At 43.1% G+C, this 19,135-nt stretch overlaps 1 protein-coding gene across 3 annotated transcripts in view; it reads left to right on the top strand.

Annotated features, from left to right (window-relative positions):
• The first annotated feature begins 1,529 nt into the window (after positions 1–1,529).
• Positions 1,530–19,135, top strand: part of LENG8 (leukocyte receptor cluster member 8) — a 38,676-nt gene continuing 21,070 nt past the window's right edge. Inside the window, exons 1-9 of one of the 3 annotated variants that reach the window (XM_040325781.1) lie at positions 1,530–1,794; positions 9,336–9,407; positions 10,737–10,899; positions 11,625–11,726; positions 13,086–13,199; positions 13,411–13,651; positions 14,140–14,308; positions 14,793–14,975; positions 18,585–18,848. In XM_040325781.1, coding sequence (XP_040181715.1) covers positions 9,370–9,407; positions 10,737–10,899; positions 11,625–11,726; positions 13,086–13,199; positions 13,411–13,651; positions 14,140–14,308; positions 14,793–14,975; positions 18,585–18,848 — 1,274 coding nt within the window. In that variant the 5' untranslated portion in view covers positions 1,530–1,794; positions 9,336–9,369. Of the gene's footprint in view, positions 1,795–9,335; positions 9,408–10,736; positions 10,900–11,624; positions 11,727–13,085; positions 13,200–13,410; positions 13,652–14,139; positions 14,309–14,789; positions 14,976–18,584; positions 18,849–19,135 lie in introns of all 3 variants that reach the window. The other 2 variants (XM_040325780.1, XM_040325782.1) reach the window with 2 other exon arrangements.

The raw sequence follows: 19,135 nt of genomic DNA, 5'->3' as shown, positions 1-19,135 counted from the left end.
TGTAGAGTGACTGTTCAGGGGACAGTCCCCGGATTGAGGACACTGTCCCCGGGCCAAGTCTGTCCCCAGATTGGATTTGAACAGGGATTGGGGCAATTTCAAAGACAGTCAGTGCAGAATAAAAAAAAAAATTCTGAATAATAGCCGCTCCTACTACTGGGGGGGTGTATTTTTTTCCATTATCTTTGCCCCTTTCTGATGATCATGTGCTGGTCGGAGTGGAGGGAATATTTCTTCAGGTGCCCATTCAGCTCCGTTCACATGTTCTTCTGCCTTGGCTCAAGTCCCGGGCCAGCCGACTGCCTGCTTATCTCCTTGCCTTCCCTGGAAGAGTGATCTTCCTCTGCTCCCCACTCAGTAGTAGCCGGGGGCCCGGAGAGTAAGGCTGCTTTCACATTGAGGCGTGCAGCCACGGTGACGGTATAGCCGCGCTATTTGTAGCGTGGCTATACCGTCGCATTTACCGCGATATTCGGGCGCTAGCGGTCAGGTTTTAACCCCCGCTAGTGGCCGAAAAAGGGTTACTACCGCGGTATTACCGCGCTTTCCCATTGATTTCAATGGGAAGGCGCGGTATAGGAGCGGTGAACACACCGCTCCTATACCGCGGTAAAGATGCGGCTAGCAGGACTTTTGGAGCGCTCCTGCTAGCGCACCGCTTCAGTGTGAAAGCCTTCGGGCTTTCACATTGAACACTACAGGGCAGGTTTTTTCATGCGGTATAGCAGCGCTATTTTTAGCGCTGTACCGCATGAAAAACGCCTCAATGTGAAAGGGGCCTAAGACTTGACAGGCTGTGAGGCGGGTGGCGGTGACGATGGGGAGAGAGTCACTGATTGCCGCCATTACTAGTAAAAAAAAAATGTCCCTGGATTTCATTTTAAAAAATCTGGTCACCTTACACTATTGCAACCCCAAATTTACGATGCAACTTTGCAATGCAATTTTTGATGCGCTATAATGCGACCGGTGAAAACCATGTGAGAACAAGTCGCACCGAAGTCGGAACAAAGTAGGGCAAGAACTTTTTTTGGAGTCGCTGCAATGTGAGTCGCACCAATTAGAACAGGGACCATTGAAATACATGGGTTTTGACTTGTCATGCGACTTCACGACATGTATCAAGTCGCACAACAACTTGCAGTAGTGGAAGGAGCCAAAAGAGAGCGTTTTTTTCTTATCGTTTTACTCTCTCTTTCCAATAAAATGATGTTATCTCCTTCCAGTTATCTCTTTTTTTTATTATTCTTATTTTCCAAGAAATTACAAGGTAATATAAGAAAACAGAATAGAATTTTTTTTTAATTGATTGGAGAAAACTCAGATTTTCTGCTCCCCTTTAACCCTTCCAGTAACTAATAGGAAGACTTTGCTATACCTGTGTTCCTCTTCCCCTCTATTCATTGGAAGAGGCGGCTGCTCTTCATCAGCATTCAACACAGATCAACCAATAGAAATTCTTTATGGGTGGGCTTTCCGCTAACTTTCTAACCCAAACGTGCTGTCGTCACACGCAGGGCGGAAATAGGAAAAAAAAAAAAAAAAAAAAAAGAAGAAGCAGCTACGTAGTAAGACGGACGGTTGCCGACATTTTGTTTTTGTGGAGTTGTGATTTCAGTGGACCGGAGACAGCGGGGTGACACGGAGAGCTCACCGACTGAGGAGAGCACGGGAAGAGAGCGCGGCTCCGGGCCTGAACACCGAGAGGAAACCTCGACGGAGAGAAAGAGCGGGCCGCCCGAGCACCCGGGGGAGGAGGAGGGAGAGGCCTCCATTTCCTGTAAGAGAACTGAGGTAATGTCCGCACAGCCCTCCATTCCTGTGTATGAGGGATCTATAGATAGTCACAGCTCTGTGATAAGCCCTCTGATAACATTCCTCACTGGCTGCATCAATGTAGAGGGAGATCTATGTATATATCTCATATATATATATATATATATATATATATATTACACAGTACAGGGAGAGGCCGCTATAGAGGGAGGGCTGTATGCACGAGGTTGTCTGTGCTGCACAAGTCTGAGGACAGCATTGACCAAAATAAAGCTGCCCCCCCCCCCACCCCTGTGTATTTAAAGCGGGGTTCACCCCAAAAAAAAAATTCTAACATTACATCGAGCCGAGTTGTGAGAATGACATTATGCTGTTTTTTTTTTTTTATTTCCTTGCCGTACATACCGTTTTATCTATATTTTCACCGCGGCTTCCAGGTATGTAATCCTGCGGGACTGGGCGTTCCTATTCACATGCTAATTGATTGACATGCTTCCCATCGGCGCATACAGCGCGTCACAAGTTGCCGAAAGAAGCTGGACTGCGAGTCGGCTCTATACGGCGCCTGCGCACCGACATTCGTCTTCTTTCGGCAACTCGTGACGCGCTGGTAGGAAGCATGTCAATCAATTAGCATGTGAATAGGAACGCCCAGTCCCGCAGATTACATACCCGGAACCCGCTGTGAAAATATAGATAAAACGGTATGTAGGGCAAGGCAATAAAAAAACGGCATAATGTCATTCTCACAACTCGGCTCAATGTAATGTTAAAACATTTTTTTTGGTGAACCCTCGCTTTAACCACTTCAGCCCCCGAACATTTGCCCCCCCTGACTAGGCCTTTTTTTGCAATACGGCACTTTAACTGACAATTGCGCGGTCATGCGACGTTGTCCCCAAATAAAATTTAAGCGCCCCCACACAACTAGAGCTTTCTTTTGGTGGTATTTGATCACCTCTGTGGTCTTTATTCTTTTGCGCTATAAACAAAAAAAAGAAAAGCGCCAATTTAGAACTTTTTTTGCTATAATAGCCGAAATGAATTTCTTCATCAGTTTACGCCAATATGTATTCGTAAAAAAAAAACGCAATAAGTGTATATTGATTTGCACAAAAGTTATAGACTCTACAGAATAGGGGATAGATTTGTCATATTTATTCACTTTTTCTTTTTACTACTAGTAATGGCGGTGATCTGTGATTTTTAGCGGGGCATTGTAGCGGACAGATCAGACACTTTGGGACTAGTGACCTTTATACAGCGATCAGAGCTATAAAAATGAACTGATTACTGTGTAAACGACACTGGCAGGGAAAGGGTAAACGCTAGGGGGCGATCAAAGGGTTAATTGTTCCCTAGGGAGGTGTTTCTAACTGTAGGGGAGGGGATTGACTGGGAGTAGAGAGCGATCGCTGTTCCTAATCACTAGGAAAATATCTCTGTACTTCCTGACAGAACAGGGATCTGTTTGTTTACATTGACAGATCTGTGGAGCGATTGCGGGTGTCCGGTGGACATCGGCTCCCTCGCCGTGCAGTGGGCGCGTGCGCCTGCTATAGCTCTTAGAGGAGGCAACGTACACCTACGGCAATTTGCGGGAACGAGCCGACCTGCCGCAGTATGATGATGTCGGCAAGCGGTTAAAGCGGGGTTCCGGGCATAATTTTTAATATTTTTTTTTTAAAGCTAAAATTAATTACATTAAATAGTCCCTAAAACATATTGATAGCTCCCCAATCGTTCCAGAAATCATTGCAAACCCTTACCTTATATCCTCCAGCTCATGTTGCGGCCGTATCCATCATATGTGTGGGCATGTGAGGCCCAGTTCCTTTTTCTTCCTGGTTTTCAGGGAGAGGTGCATGCTGGGTGATTTTTTTCAGGCACAGTAATGCCCAGAGACTCCTGGGAAATGAGTGTCATCATTTCCCAGGAGGCAATGGGGTCTTAGGCCGGGAAGTTGAACCACCTAGGACCAGGAATTAGGCAGATTACGGAATTGCCTAGTAACAGCCAGATAGAAGTGAGTAATTTTTTATTAAAGGCAAGCTGTTAATAGTTCATTTTTAGGGTGGAACTCCGCTGCTGACTTTTAACCACTTCCCTACTGCAGTATGCTAATATGACGGTGGCAGGGACCCTATGTCACCATCCTATGACATATTTTTTTTCCGGAGCCCACGCGCACCGCCCCTGCCACGTCACTCAGCACCCGATGCGTGATTGCCCGTGAACACAGCAGGACAGTTGATCTGTGTGTGTAAACGCACAAATCCACGTCCTGTCAGAGGTGAGGAGACCGATGTGTGTTCCCAGTACAGATGAACACCGATCGGTCTCCTCCCCTTGTGAGTCCCCTCCCCCTACAGTTAGAATCACTCCCTAGGATACACAGTTAACCCCTTCCTTGCCCCCCCCCTAGTGTTAACCCCTTCTCTACCACTCACATTTATACAGTAATCGGTGCATTTTTATAGCAGGGATCGCTGTATAAATGTGAATGGTGTCAAATGTGTCCGCCGCAATATCGCAGTCAAGATAAAAATCGCAGATCGCCGCCATTACTAGTAAAAAAAAGAAACGACAAATGGGGGGGGGGGGGGGGGGGGATATTTATTATAGCAAAAAGTAAAAAAATATTGTGTGTTTTGTTTTTATTTATTTTTCAAAATTTTCGCTCTTTTTTTTTTGTTATAGCGCAAAAAATAAAAACTGTAGAGTTGATCACATGCCACCAAAAGAAAGCTCTATTTGTAGGGAAAACAATTATCAAAATGTCAAATGGGTACAGTGTTGCATGACCACGCAATTATCATTCAAAGTGTAACAGCGCTGAAAGCTGAAAATTGGTCTGGGCAGGAAGGGGGTGAAAATGCCCTGTATAGAAATGTTAATATATTGACGCTTACCTGTTCAGTGAGCCTGCGATGTCGGCACCCCAGCCTATTTTTCAGGTTGGGTGCTGCCGCCATTCATCATAAGGGAAATGTCAGTGAAGCCCGCTGCGCTTTCTAATTGACCTGGCGGATGGAGGAGGGGGCCGTACTGCTGCAGTGCCTTCTCCTGGAAGTGGGGAAGAAGTATCTTTCAGATCAGCAGAAGTTCCACTTTTTGGTGGAACTCTACTTTAAATTTTATTTCCAAACTATTTCAGTTATTCCCAGCCATTTCCTACTAATCGGCACAATCTGGAATCTTCCAAACTTTGAAGAATCGGCGCACAGTTAACCCTTTCACTGCCAGAGCGTTTTTGCACACAGCCACTTCCTGTCCGGTCTATAGGGAAGTGGTTCAGTTATCCTGACCGGACGTCATATGACGTGATCAGGATAACAAGCCGGCACGTGCCCGTAGGGGCGAGCAGCACAGCGATCGGTAGTGCGGTGTGCCAGTCTCACACCGCATCTCTGATCTAGGTAAAGAGCCTCTGACAGAGGCCCTTTACCAAGTGATCAGCTGTGTTCAATCACAGCTGATCACGGTCTAAACAGGAAGAGCCGTGTACTGGCTTTTCCTCTATCGCGTCTCAGGCCTCGTACACACGACCGTTTTCCTCGACAAAATCCATCAAGAAACTTGGTGGCAGAGCTTTTTTTTCCGAGGAAAACGGTCGTGTATGTTTTTCGACGAGAAAAAAAGTTCTCTTTTTTTCCTCAATGTGAGTCTCAATTTCCTTGTCGTGTTTCTCGTTCGTGTGTATGCTTAGAAACCTGCGCATGCTCAGAATAAAGTATGAGACCGGAGCGCACCTTCAGTAAAAGTAGCGTTTGTAATGGAGATAGCACATTCGTCACGCTGTAACAGACTGAAAAGCGCAAATCGTCTCTTACCAAACTTTTACTTAACACACAGTAACATGAGATTAGCAAAAGCAGCCCCAAGGGTTGTGCCAGTGGAATCGGACTTCCCCTTTATAGTGCCGTAGTACATCATCGCGTTTGAGAACGACGAGCTTTTGTCTTGACCGTGTGTACACAAAGAAAGCTTGTCAAGATTCTCGACAAGCCTAACAAGGAACTTGTCGAGGGAAAACGATGTTTCATTTACGCCGAGATTCTCGGTCGTGTGTACGAGGCCTGACAGATATGAGTAGAGCATAGAGGACTGCTCTCCTGACGGGGGTCTGCACAGGACCACCAGGTATGCCAATCAGTAATGCCTGCCAGTGCGTCCTTATCAGTGATACCCATCAGTGCCACCTACGAATGCCCACCAGTGCGGCCTCAGTGCCCATCAGTGGAGAAAACTTGCTTATTTACAACATTTTATAACCGCAACAAAGAAAAACTTGGTTTAAGTGCAAAAAATAAAAATCAGAGGTGACCACATCCCACAAATAGAGCTTTCTTTTAGTGGTAACAAAATTATAAAAATGTTGTATGGGTACAGTGTAGCATGACCGCACAATTGCTGTCGTTTAAAATAAGGACAAGTACCTGTCCAGGGCGCTCGCAATGTCCTCTCACAAAGCCGACCGCCTCCATCTTCAAGCTTCACAGCCTGGTTTCCTACTGCGCATGCACGAACCGTGCTGTGCGTCCTCTCTGGTCCCTGCTGTCTTCTGGGACCTGTGTGTATCCCAGAAGACAGCCAGGGTGACAGTTTCCAAAAGTAGCCGAACATGTAGAGCCACGAGTCGGCTCTACGCGGCGTATAGAGCTGAATCGCCTACGCAATAGGGGGGGGGGGGGGGGCCTTATCTGCCGGGGGAAACTTTTTCTGAAGGACATCAATCATCTGGGCAAACTCCCAAATTACATTGCGGCTCAGCATAGAAACGCCTACTCCCACGGGAGTAGGTACCCGGAAGCCGGTTTGAAAATAGCGATACTAAGGTATGTACAGCCTAAAAAAAAAAAGTGCCTACTGTACATGTTAGAAGTATAAAGAATTTGGTCTTATATAGATGTTATTTGGGTGACCCTCCGCTTTAAATGGCGTCTATGTACAAATAGCTTCATATTGAATTACAGAAAGCAGCTGAGAATTCACTGGTATCTTTTTCCAGGTAATATTTTCCGCCGTATGACATACTTTTTACACATTTCTCTGTGAAACATAAATGCACTGTAGGCAAAAGGGATGCACCAATAGTGTGTGTGTGTGTGTGTGTATATATATATATATATATATATATATATAATTAGTACATAGATTTGCAAAACAATTGGATAAAGTAAAATTCCCGAACCTTGTTATTGCAGAGTATATTGCCTCGTGCTACATAACTAACCTCCATTTCATGCTGAATAAACTTGGTTTTCTATTTAGGATATATTAATAATAATCTTTTAGTTTATATCTCCAAAAGCATTTTATTAAAATACATTTGATAAAAATCAAAAAAATCTGTTTTTTTTTTTTTTAAACCTTTGATTTTTATCCACCCTTATAAGGGGTTAAACTGAAGAACTTTTTAATGAAGAAGGAAAAAAAGGGGGGGGGGGCGGCGTAGAGGGAATGTCATCCCTTTGGTATTTGGATGTATAAACAAAAATAAACCATGTTTTTGGTGTTTTTATTATTTGTTTTGACAGCTCCAATTGCTGGTGTTCTATTGAATAGTGCAGATCATCAGATAATACCTCAGACGGGATCTGCGCAGGACTTAAAGGGTTATTAAAGGAAAAAAAAAATTCCTTTAAAATAACAAACATGTTATACTTGCCTCCACTGTGCAGTTCGTTTTGCACAGAGTGGCCCCGATCCACGTTTTCTGGGGTCCCTCGGCGGCTGTCTCTGGTCCTCCCCGCAAGTACTGACCACAGTCATGCGAGAGAGCTCGCACGGTGGTAATTGCAGGCGCGCTCCCGTGATACAGCGAGCGGCCATAGACACTCACTGTATCTCTCGGTCCCGCCGCGTCACTGGATGTGATTGACAGCAGCGCCAGCCAATGGCTGCGCTGCTCTAAATCCATCCGCTCTAGCCAATGAGCGGCGAAGAGGATCTCGGGACCGAGCGCGGGACTTTCGAGGGGTCAGGTAAGTATAATGGGGGCTCGGGAATGGGAGGGGATCCGGCAGCAGCATCAGATGTTTTTTTCACCTTAATGCATAGATTGCATGAAGGTGAAGTTTTTTTCTTTTTACTTTACAACTCCTTTAACGTCACTTCAGCTGATCTCCCGATCAGCTGGCATGTTAACGGTGTGCATGTGCACATCGTCCGAGGCGCTAGGGATTGAGTAATAGTCCATATGTTTAGCAGCGCCACATCCCCACACATAGTTCAAAGAATATAATGAAATAAAATATTAGGACATTTTAAATAGCTGCATGTTGGGAACACCTGCAAAATCACACGCTTCCCCAACACGCAGAGCAACGCACTGCACTCTAGCAGACGCCCCCACTTATCTGTAACTGGTGCGGTTTCAAAATAGGGTTCGGGGGCTTCTATCCCCATGTTTCTCTCGGTTCAGTGCAACATGTTTTTAGAAAAGTTGGAACTACTTTCCTTCTGTTTGTGGGTAGGGTTGCTGGTAAAATGAATGGGCTGCATTAACTGCGACATGCACGTACAGGTGTGAACCCAGACTGTTATTTAAATGTTACCAGAAACAGTGTTTTGGCTTGATTTATGAGATGTGTAAATCGCCTTTGTGTGTATGGCCTTAAAGCGGAGTCCCACCCAAACTGAACTTCCGCTTTAAGTGTTGGTGACCACCTGACATGCCACACTTGGTGTGTCATTTTCCTCCCCTGGTGCTGGATGGAAGATCACCTGTCCCCCTCCCCCTGCAATCTTCTGGGACACGTTACAGGTTTCATAAGATTGCTTGGCCATTCACAGCATGGCTCACGCATGCATGCCTGGCTATGAAGCCGCAGCCGAGCACCCACAGTTAGAATGCTGGTGCAGCGAAGAGGAGCGGGGCTTCGCGCGCCGCCATTGCTGGACCGAGTGACAGGCAAGTGTCTGATGACTAAAGTCACTTTTTTGTAGCTGCTGACTTTTAAATAGGTGGAACTCCGCTTTAGAAGAAGTATGGCCAAAGAGGGATGATTGGCTACGCCCTCTACAGGAAACACAAATTGGACACAGTTTAAAAGGCCCCTCCCTTGCATCTGACCCTCATTTGTTTTGTGTTTTCACACCCTCAATGAGTGCACACCGAAACGTTTTTTTTCATTGGTCTGGTAACTGTGGTTGGCGGACCCACTTTTTTGGTATATGGCTAGACTAAAGCCCCATACACACCATCAGATTATCTGCAGATTTTTGTCTTCAGATTTACCAAAACCATGTAGTACAAGGGCCTGCCTGATTGCATACAAATTGAAACTCTGAAGGTTTGACCTCATATTATATGGTTTTGGTAAATCTGAAGACAAACATCTGCAGATAATCTGATGGTGTGTATGGGGCTTCAGGCTGTATTCACACCAGTCCGGCTAGCTCGTCTCAGCCCCCTTTTTGCCAGGCTGCATTCTGGGATATGGATGGATATGGATTGGGGGGGAACCCCCACAGTTTTTTTTTTTTTTTCAATTGCCGGCAATAGATTTTATTTTATATATATTTTTTTAATTCTTTTAATTTCTGTTTATTAGGACTCTCCTGAGAGGTCTGATCTTAAATCCATTAATGGCTACTAATCTTGGAGAACCGCTGAATCCTGAATGGTATGTATTGTAATTTTTTAATTGCTTTTCCCCCCTACTTCTTCATCCTTTATCAGTGCAGTTCTGTTGTTTTGGTTAAAAAAAAAAATTATCTATTCTGCGCATCCGCACAACTAACCAAAAGGAACGCTGCAAACGTGATATCTTAATATAAGATATTTGAATCCTGTACAAATAATGTGCTGTACCTTCTCTGAAAAATTGTCAGGTTCTCTTTAAAGTTAATATACCTAACAAAATGAACCAAAGTACAGACTAAAACTGCACATAGGATGATATGATGCAGTGGATATAAAAAGTCTACACACCCCCTAAAAAAAAATGCCTTTTTTTTTTTTTTATTTATTTTTTTAGGTACAGTGGATGGAACCTTGGTTAATGAGTAACGTGGTTTACGAGTGTTGTCTTGCAAAACTAGCAGGATTCAAGCCAATGGTGTGTGCAGTACTGCATTTGGCCAGAGGTGCGGTGGTGCCGGTGACACTCGGAATGGTTCGGAGCCGTTCGGAAATACTTTTGTTTTCGAGTTTAGCCAAGCTGTCCCGAGTATTTCTGAGGCTCTCCGATGCCCATGCACCTCTGGCCACATGCAGTATTTCATGCAATAGAAGTCAATGCAGAACAAATTATTTATTCTATGGGGAAACTCGCTTTGATGTGCAAGTGCTTTGGATTGCAAGCATTCTGGAACGGATTATGGCTCGTAATCCAAGGTTTCATTGTATTAGAAGAATTAGTCTAACATGAATCACTTCTGAAAAGTTTCCACCTTTTTATTGTGATCTATAATCTGTAAAATTCCATTAAAAAACAAACTGAAATTGTTTAGCAGGAGAGAGAAATAAAAACGTGGATGCATAAGTGTAAACGCCCTCTTATAATTCGGGATGTGGTTTGTTTCAGAATTAACCAATCACATTAAAACTGGTGTTAAATAGTAGTACACACCTGCTACCAATGAAAGTGACTCTGATTAAGCCCATTTGTTTCGAATAGGATTTGACATTTGCTCAGTTGGTTCTTACGGCAAAAGCCATGATCTGCTTCCCATGTGGGAACTTGTATGGGCTCGCTCCTGAGCCCCCTGTCTTCGTCTATTGACACATGTAGGACTTCATGATATCCAATTTCTACTTGCGATTATTAAGCGAAAAAAGTTGGACTATCTGTGGTCCGATTTTCAGATCCTGTGTACGGGCCATTAGATCAAAGGAATGCACTTTTTCTACACCCACTGTACTCGGCTTTTTAGAATTTAACATACCCTGCTTTACTATCTTGGTTGTGAAACCTAGTTTTTCATTTTAAAATGATTTGTTTTCCTTGCAGGGTTCAGCAGTATGGTTCCAGCAGAGATGGTGCTTTGGAATCACCAATGCATGAGAATCCTGAGTGGGAGAAAGCAAGGCAGGCTTTAGCAAGCATCAGCAAAGCCACCAGTTCTGCCTCTGCAGCTAATAAAGGATCAGATGACGGGCAGTCAAATGCTCAGGTAAAGTCCTAACTTAGAAGTGAACATTGACTCTATACATTGGTTTGGGAAGATTCCTTGGAAATTGTTAGATCTAACTGGGAAAATATATATAAAAGTATAACTATAGGAGGGTTGGGCCCACAGCGTTTATTTTATTTAATTTTGGCGTGGGGTTCCCCATAAAATCCGTACCAGACCCAAAAGAGATCCCCCCCCCCCCATGCTGTGTGTGTGTGTGTGTGTGTGTGTGATTTTTTTTATTTTATTTATCCCCAAGATAAAGTTTGTTCAAAACTGATCTGAGGTGCGGTTTAAATGCGTTCCAATAGAAGGCAATGAGCCTGGCATTTGCATCTGAACCGCAGTGCTCAAACACTCAGTACCCTTTTTAAATTTGCAGCCAATTTTAAACTGGTTCAAAATGCATGCAATTTGCATATTTGTGAAAGGAGCTTTAATCTATTGTATTCACTTTAGATTGTTTGTACCTGCTTAACATGTTTTAGTTGCTATCTTAGAACAAGTGTAGAGATTGAGATTTCTGGACTTTTTTTTTTTTTAAACGCACGTAATGCTTGCTCTCCGGGGATGTGACTTCAAATTGTTGATGCCATGCAATTGGCTTTAGCAGAAAGCCAGCAATGGCAGTTCCTAAACTTATCTCATGACGGGTGCACTTTTTAAACATTTTTGCAGCGTATCTAAAAAAAAAGAAGCTAAAATGTATTTTATTTTATTTTTAGTACTCTGCACCACAGGGAGATGTAACAATGCAGCAACAGTATTACCAGTGGTACTCTCAACAGTATAACTACCAATATGCTTACAACTACTATTATCCAATGGTATGTATATTTATAATTCTTAGTAATGTAAACAAATTGCCTTTCATAAATTGTATGCAGGTTGCCTATGGTGGACACTTTTAGAGCCAGTTCACACCACATGCAGTCCAGTGCGTGTTTTAAAAATAAATAAAAATTCTGCATCAAAAATGCATGGAAAGTAGGTTATATGTTTTTTTAATGGCATAGTTCACACCAGTGTGTTCCAAAAAATAAAAAGTAGAACATGCTGAATTTTTCCTGCACTGTTCTGGAACACTGGAACACACAAGTCCTTAAGGTAAAAAAAAAAGGGGGGGGTGCACTGGGCTTCAAACTGAAACGCATCCAAAACACACATGCAGAAAAGCACATGGAACGCAATCCAGACTGCGTTTCTATGATGTGAACTGGCCCTTCACACTGGTCGTTTTTTTTTTTTTTTTACATTTCTTCTTGTGTGTTTGCCATATATTGTGGCAAGACAGCCTGTTTGTGAAAGGATTGCCAATGCATGACCTGTGGCATTTTCCTGGCCCAGAGTAGCGCAATGCACAGTTTCCAATTTCTGTAGTGCACTAGCAAAATGTGCAGAGCAAAATAGTGAAATATGCATTTAAAGTAAACTTGAACTTTGCTAATGAAGGGTAAAGCGAGCAACAGGTTCCCTTTAATGTAAGTTCACCTTTTTACAATCGGTGAAAAGGTAAATGAATACTCTGCAGTGTCTACACCCTCCCTGGTACACTGCACTTACATTTTTGTGAGTTATTAGTTGCACCCCCACTTCCCAAAGTTACAGGCTTTCTGTTGGCCTCCTCGGACTTTTGGTCCCAAAATATCAGAAGTTCAAGGCGTCATTTCGAGTGTCTACAAACTGGAGTTTTGTGCTGTGCTTCCTCCCTGGTTTGTGCTCTCCAACTTGTCATCTTTCACGTCATGGCGGGCAGATCTGCTTGCTGCTGTCACAACTCTTGGATCAAGGGGTCCAACAGGAGCATGTATTCAAGGCACTTTTCTCAGGTTTCTCCTGCTTTGTTCTCAAGGGAGTCATTTGCGGGTTATCTAGATGACCCCCTTGTAAAGGACCAGTTCCTCCCTGTCTCAGTCATACAACAGACAGTAAAGACTCTGCAGAGCTTCAGTTGGATCCTTAACCTCTAGAAATCATCACTGAACCCAGCTCACAGATTGGAGTACCTGGGGTTGATGCTGGACACATTGTTTGAGTGTTCTAAGAAGTCAAATCAGCCAAACAAAATGAAGATTAGATTTTTACATGTATGAGAGAAATGTCAGAATTTGGCTGGGGGTCAAGTAATTAAAAAAGGCACCGTTACATTTTCAAATTGGTAATTTCCTTTTTATTATATTTTCTAGAATTTGTATAATGGATATAATTCTCCTGGTCAGTATGGTATGTCAGGCTCTTACCAAACACAAGCATCTCAACAGACCCAGGCAGCTGGGCAGCACCAGGGAAACCTAACGCAGGTAGGACTTTTTTTTTTTTATTTCTCTTCCAGATATTCTAAGGATAGTTTCTTTCTTTTTTTTTTTTTTAAATAATGCCTCTTTATAATGTGCAAGGTAATAATGCTTTGGCTCCATAAAGCAAGCATGATGCAATCATCCTCCTATCCAGAACATGAAGACAAGTAACATTGCTGAAAGTAATAAAATGCTATCAATTATTTGATTCCAGCCTCCAGTTCCTGGCCTTGAAGACAGTATGTCTTATTCTACAATCCAGTCACAAGTTTCTTCCTCTGGTAACCAGCCACCTTCCCCTCAAAGTGTAAGTCATAGTTTGTCACAAGCTGGTCCTCAAGGAGCATCTTCAGGCAGCCAACATTCCAACACAAATGCCAACAGTTACACTCAGCAGCATAACTATGACTCTACCAAACAAAAGAAAGGACAACCGTTGTGGAACCGCATGAAACGTAAGTTGATCACTTTAGATGTACATTAAAGTGTGTTTTGTGGCAAAATAAAGACACATATGTAGTACATATATGCAATACATGCCGTTCTGGAAGATTGCGGGGGGGGGGAGGGGGGAATCGGAGGATAGAAGGTTTCAACTAATTCTGCAGCTAAACTTAGGTTTTATTATCACGCTCTCTTCTATCCAGTAAGAAGGTGGGGCTCCTGTTCTCCTTTTTAGTTTGATTTACTTTTAAATCGTACTAAAATAAGCCTGTTTACAGAACGTGAATATCTCATTAGTAACCTTCATATTTCTGCATAGTTCTGCAAACTGCTCTTCTCTGCGGTTTCTTTAGTTAACTGTACTTGGCGAACCCTTTTCATGTATTATGTTTATAATCTACATTCAATCTTTTTTGTATAACGCTTAAAAAATTAACCTAAAAAAAAGACCAAAAATATTTTTATTTTGAATACATTTTTACCTTTTCCCTTCTTGCAGAAGCTCCTGGAGCTGGTGGTCTTAAATTTAACATTCAGAAGCGTCCTATGGTAATGACCAATCAGAACACTACATCTAATGATCAACATAATAACAATAGTGTGCAGCAGCCAGCACGTATGCATCACCATATGTTACTACAGCAAACTGAGAAGTGCCAAGATCAATGGTAACCAAATAATATTGTACTTCTTAAAACATTCATTATTAGGCCTCATGCACACTGGAGGTTTTTACAGCAGATGTTTTTTCTACAGTCAAACTCTCCATCATGTTATCCTATTTGTCCATGCACACATAGGCTGTTATCAGCAGTTTTGGGCAGTGGTGTTTTTGAGCAGTAAAAAAAAAAAACTAGTGGGTTCTGAGACGTTTTTCAGCTGATAAACGTCGATAAACGCTCAAAAACGTCACTCATCAGTGTCTAACGTTTTTGATCCATTGAAGAAAAATAAAATGTTCTTACAAAAAACTCTAAAAACCGCTAACGCGGAAAACGCTATTAAAAACAAGTTGAAAAAAGTTGAAAAACTCACTGCAAAGCTACTGGCTGTTTTATAACATCATTTTAACGTCCAGTGTGCATGAGGCCTTAGTGGTACATGCTTTCTTCTTGGATGCACTTAATTCCTATGCAATCTTGATTGTAGCAGTAATTCTGCAAAACCAGAGGACTGGCCGCCATCAATGAAGGAATATGTTCAGCGCTGCTTTACTGCATGTGAATCAGAGGAAGATAAGGATCGGACTGAGAAACTCCTTAAAGAAGTTCTACAAGCCAGATTGCAAGATGGTTCAGCGTTTACTATAGACTGGAGTAGAGAACCTTTACCAGGGTGTGTATACTTGTTTTGTTTCAGCAAATGCTGTCATAACATCTACCCATCATGTTCAGGATTAAAAAGAACCTTCATGATCAGGCCAAAACTTTTGATATGTTTTACTCAATGTCTTGGATGCCTTGCAGAATTCATTTGTCAAAAAAAGTACGTACCGGACACAGGCTTTTAACATTTTTGCCGTGGTTATATGCGGCACCTACCATTGAGGATGCTAGTAAGCAAGATGTTAAATCAGCCAGGATAAGCCCTCTCATTCTCAATGATACTTACCCCCCCCCCCCCCCCGGTTGTTGTTTAGTAAAAAAAAAAAAGTGTCCTTGGGTCAGGGCTCGACAAACCCCGATCGCCAGAGCGCTTCCCTGCCTGTTTCCATCTCCTTCCTTTAATTAGAAGTTAGAACACCCCAAATATTATATAGATAGATAGATAGATAGATAGATATAGAGATAGATAGATAGATATAGAGATAGATAGATAGACATAGAGATAGATAGATAGATAGATATAGAGATATATATATATATATATATATATATATATATATAATAAAATGACGGTCGTTGCAATACTTTCACACCTTATTTGTGCAGCGGTCTTACAAGCACACTTTTTGGGGGGGGGGAAATACACTTTTTAATTAAAATAGGACCACAGTAAAGATGGCCCAATTTATTTTATATTGTGAAAGATAATGTTACGCCGAGTAAATTGATACCCAACATGTCACGCTTCAAAATTGCGTCCCAACATCTCATACCTATGCCTGGACTTGAGGCATATCAGATAAATGTGTCTGGTATGTGGTGTCGGAGCACTTTGCTTCCTACTGCTTCTCTGGTCTATGTTCTCAAACCTGCCTGCCTGTCAAGATTAACTGAGCTGTGTAGGGCAGGTGAAGGGGTCTGGCCATCAGCTGGGGGCTGCACTTAGGATACTAGGTACAAACAAAACACCTAACCTATTTCAGGTGTTGTAATGACCCATTGGGCATGAACTGAATGCCCGGCAGAATTCCCCCCCCCCCCTTTTTTTCTTTCTTTTTTATTTTTTTTTATATATTTGGGTTAAACACTTTAACTGCTTCCTTCAGTCCTGTAAGATTATACACCTTTCCTGACCAGAGCACTTTTTTTACAATTTGGCACTGTGTCGCTTTAACTGACAATTGCACGTCGTGCAAAGCTGTACCCAAACAAAATTTGCATCCTTTTTATTCCCCCAGAAATGGCTTTTCCTTTTTGCTATAAATACCCCCAATTTTTTTTCCGCAGTTTAGGCCGATATGTATTCTTCTATATATTTTTAGTAATAAGCGTGTATTGATTGGTTTGCTCAAAAGTTATAGCGTCTACAAAATTGGGGCTAGAATTATTTTTATACAATATTTTTTTATATCGGGACTGCGATATGGCAGACTTTTTGGCACCATTGACAATTTTACAGCGATCAATGCTATAAAAATGCACTGATTACTGTAAAAATGTCTGGCAGGGAAGGGGTTAACTGTTCCTTAATGTGTTCTAACTGAAGGGGGGATGGGACTTACTAGGGGAAATGACAGATCGCTGTTCATATATTGGGGAAATGACAGATCGCTGTTCATATATTGTATGAACAGACGGTAAGTCATTTCTCCCCTGAAAGAACTGGGGGGGGGGGTGGGTGTGTGTGTGTGTGTGTGTGTGTGTGTGTGAGATTAATATATACACACACACCGGTTCTCGCTGTGTCACAAGAGATTGCGGGATCCCGGCGGTCATCGTGCGCGCCCCTAGTGGCCACAGGGCGAAGCGACGTAACATAACATTGTTTCGCCCGAGCCCTGCTGCCGCAGTTAAACTGGCGGCTGGTCACAAAGTGGTTAATGTCATCCAGTACAGGGACCAGGTTACTCGCCCTGCCATTGAATTACCAAACCTGAAAGTCTTGGAACACCAAAGTGATGTGAAACCAGCGAGTCCAGCTCAAGGTACCTACTCAGAGGGGTTCCTCGGAGAAACTGCAAACTGCTTTTGGGCAAAGACTCCATTCCCTAGTATGTGGACTAGGGTTGTCCCACTTTTTTAGGACCGAGTACAAGTACCGATACTTTTTTTTTTTTTTTTTTTTATTAAATGTGTCCTCAAAGAGAAAGCCAAGCCCCAACATCGCCCCCACCCACCCCCTCCCCCCGCCGCCGCCTAGTTGATCAGCGCGGGGAACATTACAGCTTTCATTTGAATAGCTGTGTGTTCCCCGCTGCGCCTCATATATAGCCCCTCCCCCTTGTCCATGCACTTTGATAGATTTGTCTATCAAAGTGCCCGGACAAGGGGGAGGGGCTATATATGACGCGGCGGGGAACACACAGCTATTCAAATGAAAGCTGTAATGTTCTCCGCACTGATCAACTAGACGACGGGGGAACGGGGCTTGGTTTTCTCTTTTGGGGACTGAACAGCGGCAGCAGCCCTCTCAGCCCCGTCTCCCCCCACTCTGCGGGGGGGGGGGGGGGAAAGTATTGGTGAAGCATCGGGAGCATTTACGCGAGTGCAAGTACTCGCACAAATGCTCAGTATCGATACCAATACTAGTATCGGGACAACCCTAATGTTGGACCATCTTGCAAAAGCTTTAAACCTGAAAGCTTCAACCAGATGCTGATGGGGGGGGGGGGGGTCTATAGAAGACAGACCACAAAAGAAGAGGAGGCAATGTTAGAAAGGTAATCCTTCAACCGCCACCCTACAAGCCCCTAAAGGGGAGAGGGGGGGGGGTAAGTTTCCCTGACCATTATAGAATGGTCCACTGATACGCAGGATGCAGATATTTTTGGGATTTGAGCTGAACAGTCTCGCCCTTCGGTGACGGGTAGTTAACTAAATGCCAAGAAAGGCGCACTACCTGGGGACTCGTCTGGATGTACAACCTGCCCCCCTTGTATCCAATTGGGGGGGGGGGCATTTGTGCAGAAGACTTATCAGTGGAGTTGGCTAAGCTATTGGCTTTGGGAGAAGAGCCTTCCCCAAAGGGGAAATGTTGTGACCCATTCCCATGTAGTGCCCAGGACCCTTTAGGCTGTTTATGGTTTGCATAGTGGAATGCCTCAAAACATGGGTGTAGTGGAAAGGTCTTTGTAGCTGTAAAAGACCCAAAACCTTGAACCACAGGCTGAGTTTCCAAATGAAAGGTGGTGTGCACTGCCTTGGTTAAGGTTTGAAACAACCTTCTGTATACAGTCAACAGCAGTAGACTGCTTTAACCCAAATACAGACTCTCCTGACATAAAGTTGGCATCTGAATTGAAGATAACGGGACTGCAGGCCAGAATTATTTACAGGCTGATGAATGTCAGAGGCAGATTCTGCAGGGGATAGTGCCAAAGCACGCTTGGAGCCCTTGTTAACAGATTGCTCAACTAACTGCACTAACAGCTAAAAAGGCCATAGTAGACATGGAGGTCTAACAGTGCAAACATTGAGGTAGCTCCCAGTTCTTTAAGTCTCATTTCTGGATTTGACAGATCCAGTGCTAGTTGCTACTTATTGTTTTTTTTATGGTAGCTTGATTCAGGTGCATTTGCCATCTGTATTACTCTGCTATAACTGTATTTACTGTTTTTAGGAAGGATAGTATAAAAGAGAGTCCAAAGAAGAAGCATTGGGAGCAAACTACTCTTCAGTCTTCCCGCGGCAGCACCATCACTGTGACCCAGTCTTCACGGGGTGGCGGAAACGGTGGCACCTGTGCACTAAGAGGGCGTGGTAGCAGCTTCCCTACGCGGTTTGGTAACCGTAATGTTTTCATGAAAGAATCCAGTTCCTCTTCAAGCACAGGTTCTAGGTCCAGATCAAGATCTTCCTCTCCGCACAGACGACATTGCCGAAGGTATTTAGTTAATTGCTTAACCACTTGAAGAAACGCCATTTCTGGAACTTTTTTTTTTTTTCCCAAGTTTAAATCGGTATTTTTTGCAAAAAAATTACTTATAACCCCCAAACATTATGTCTTACATTTTTTATTAGCAGAGATCCTAGGCAATAAAATTGCATTGGTTGCATTTTTTTTATGTCACATGGTATTTGCACATCAGTTTTTCAAACTCAAATAAAATATTTGTGGGAAGAATACATTTTAATAAAATATACTCCCAATCTTTTTTTTAAATCTGCATA

The sequence above is a fragment of the Rana temporaria genome, chromosome 10 (assembly GCF_905171775.1).
Source record: "Rana temporaria chromosome 10, aRanTem1.1, whole genome shotgun sequence".
In the NCBI taxonomy this organism is placed as follows: domain Eukaryota; kingdom Metazoa; phylum Chordata; class Amphibia; order Anura; family Ranidae; genus Rana; species Rana temporaria.
Note: the sequence above shows the minus strand (reverse complement) of the source record. Positions and strands in the feature narration are given on the sequence as shown.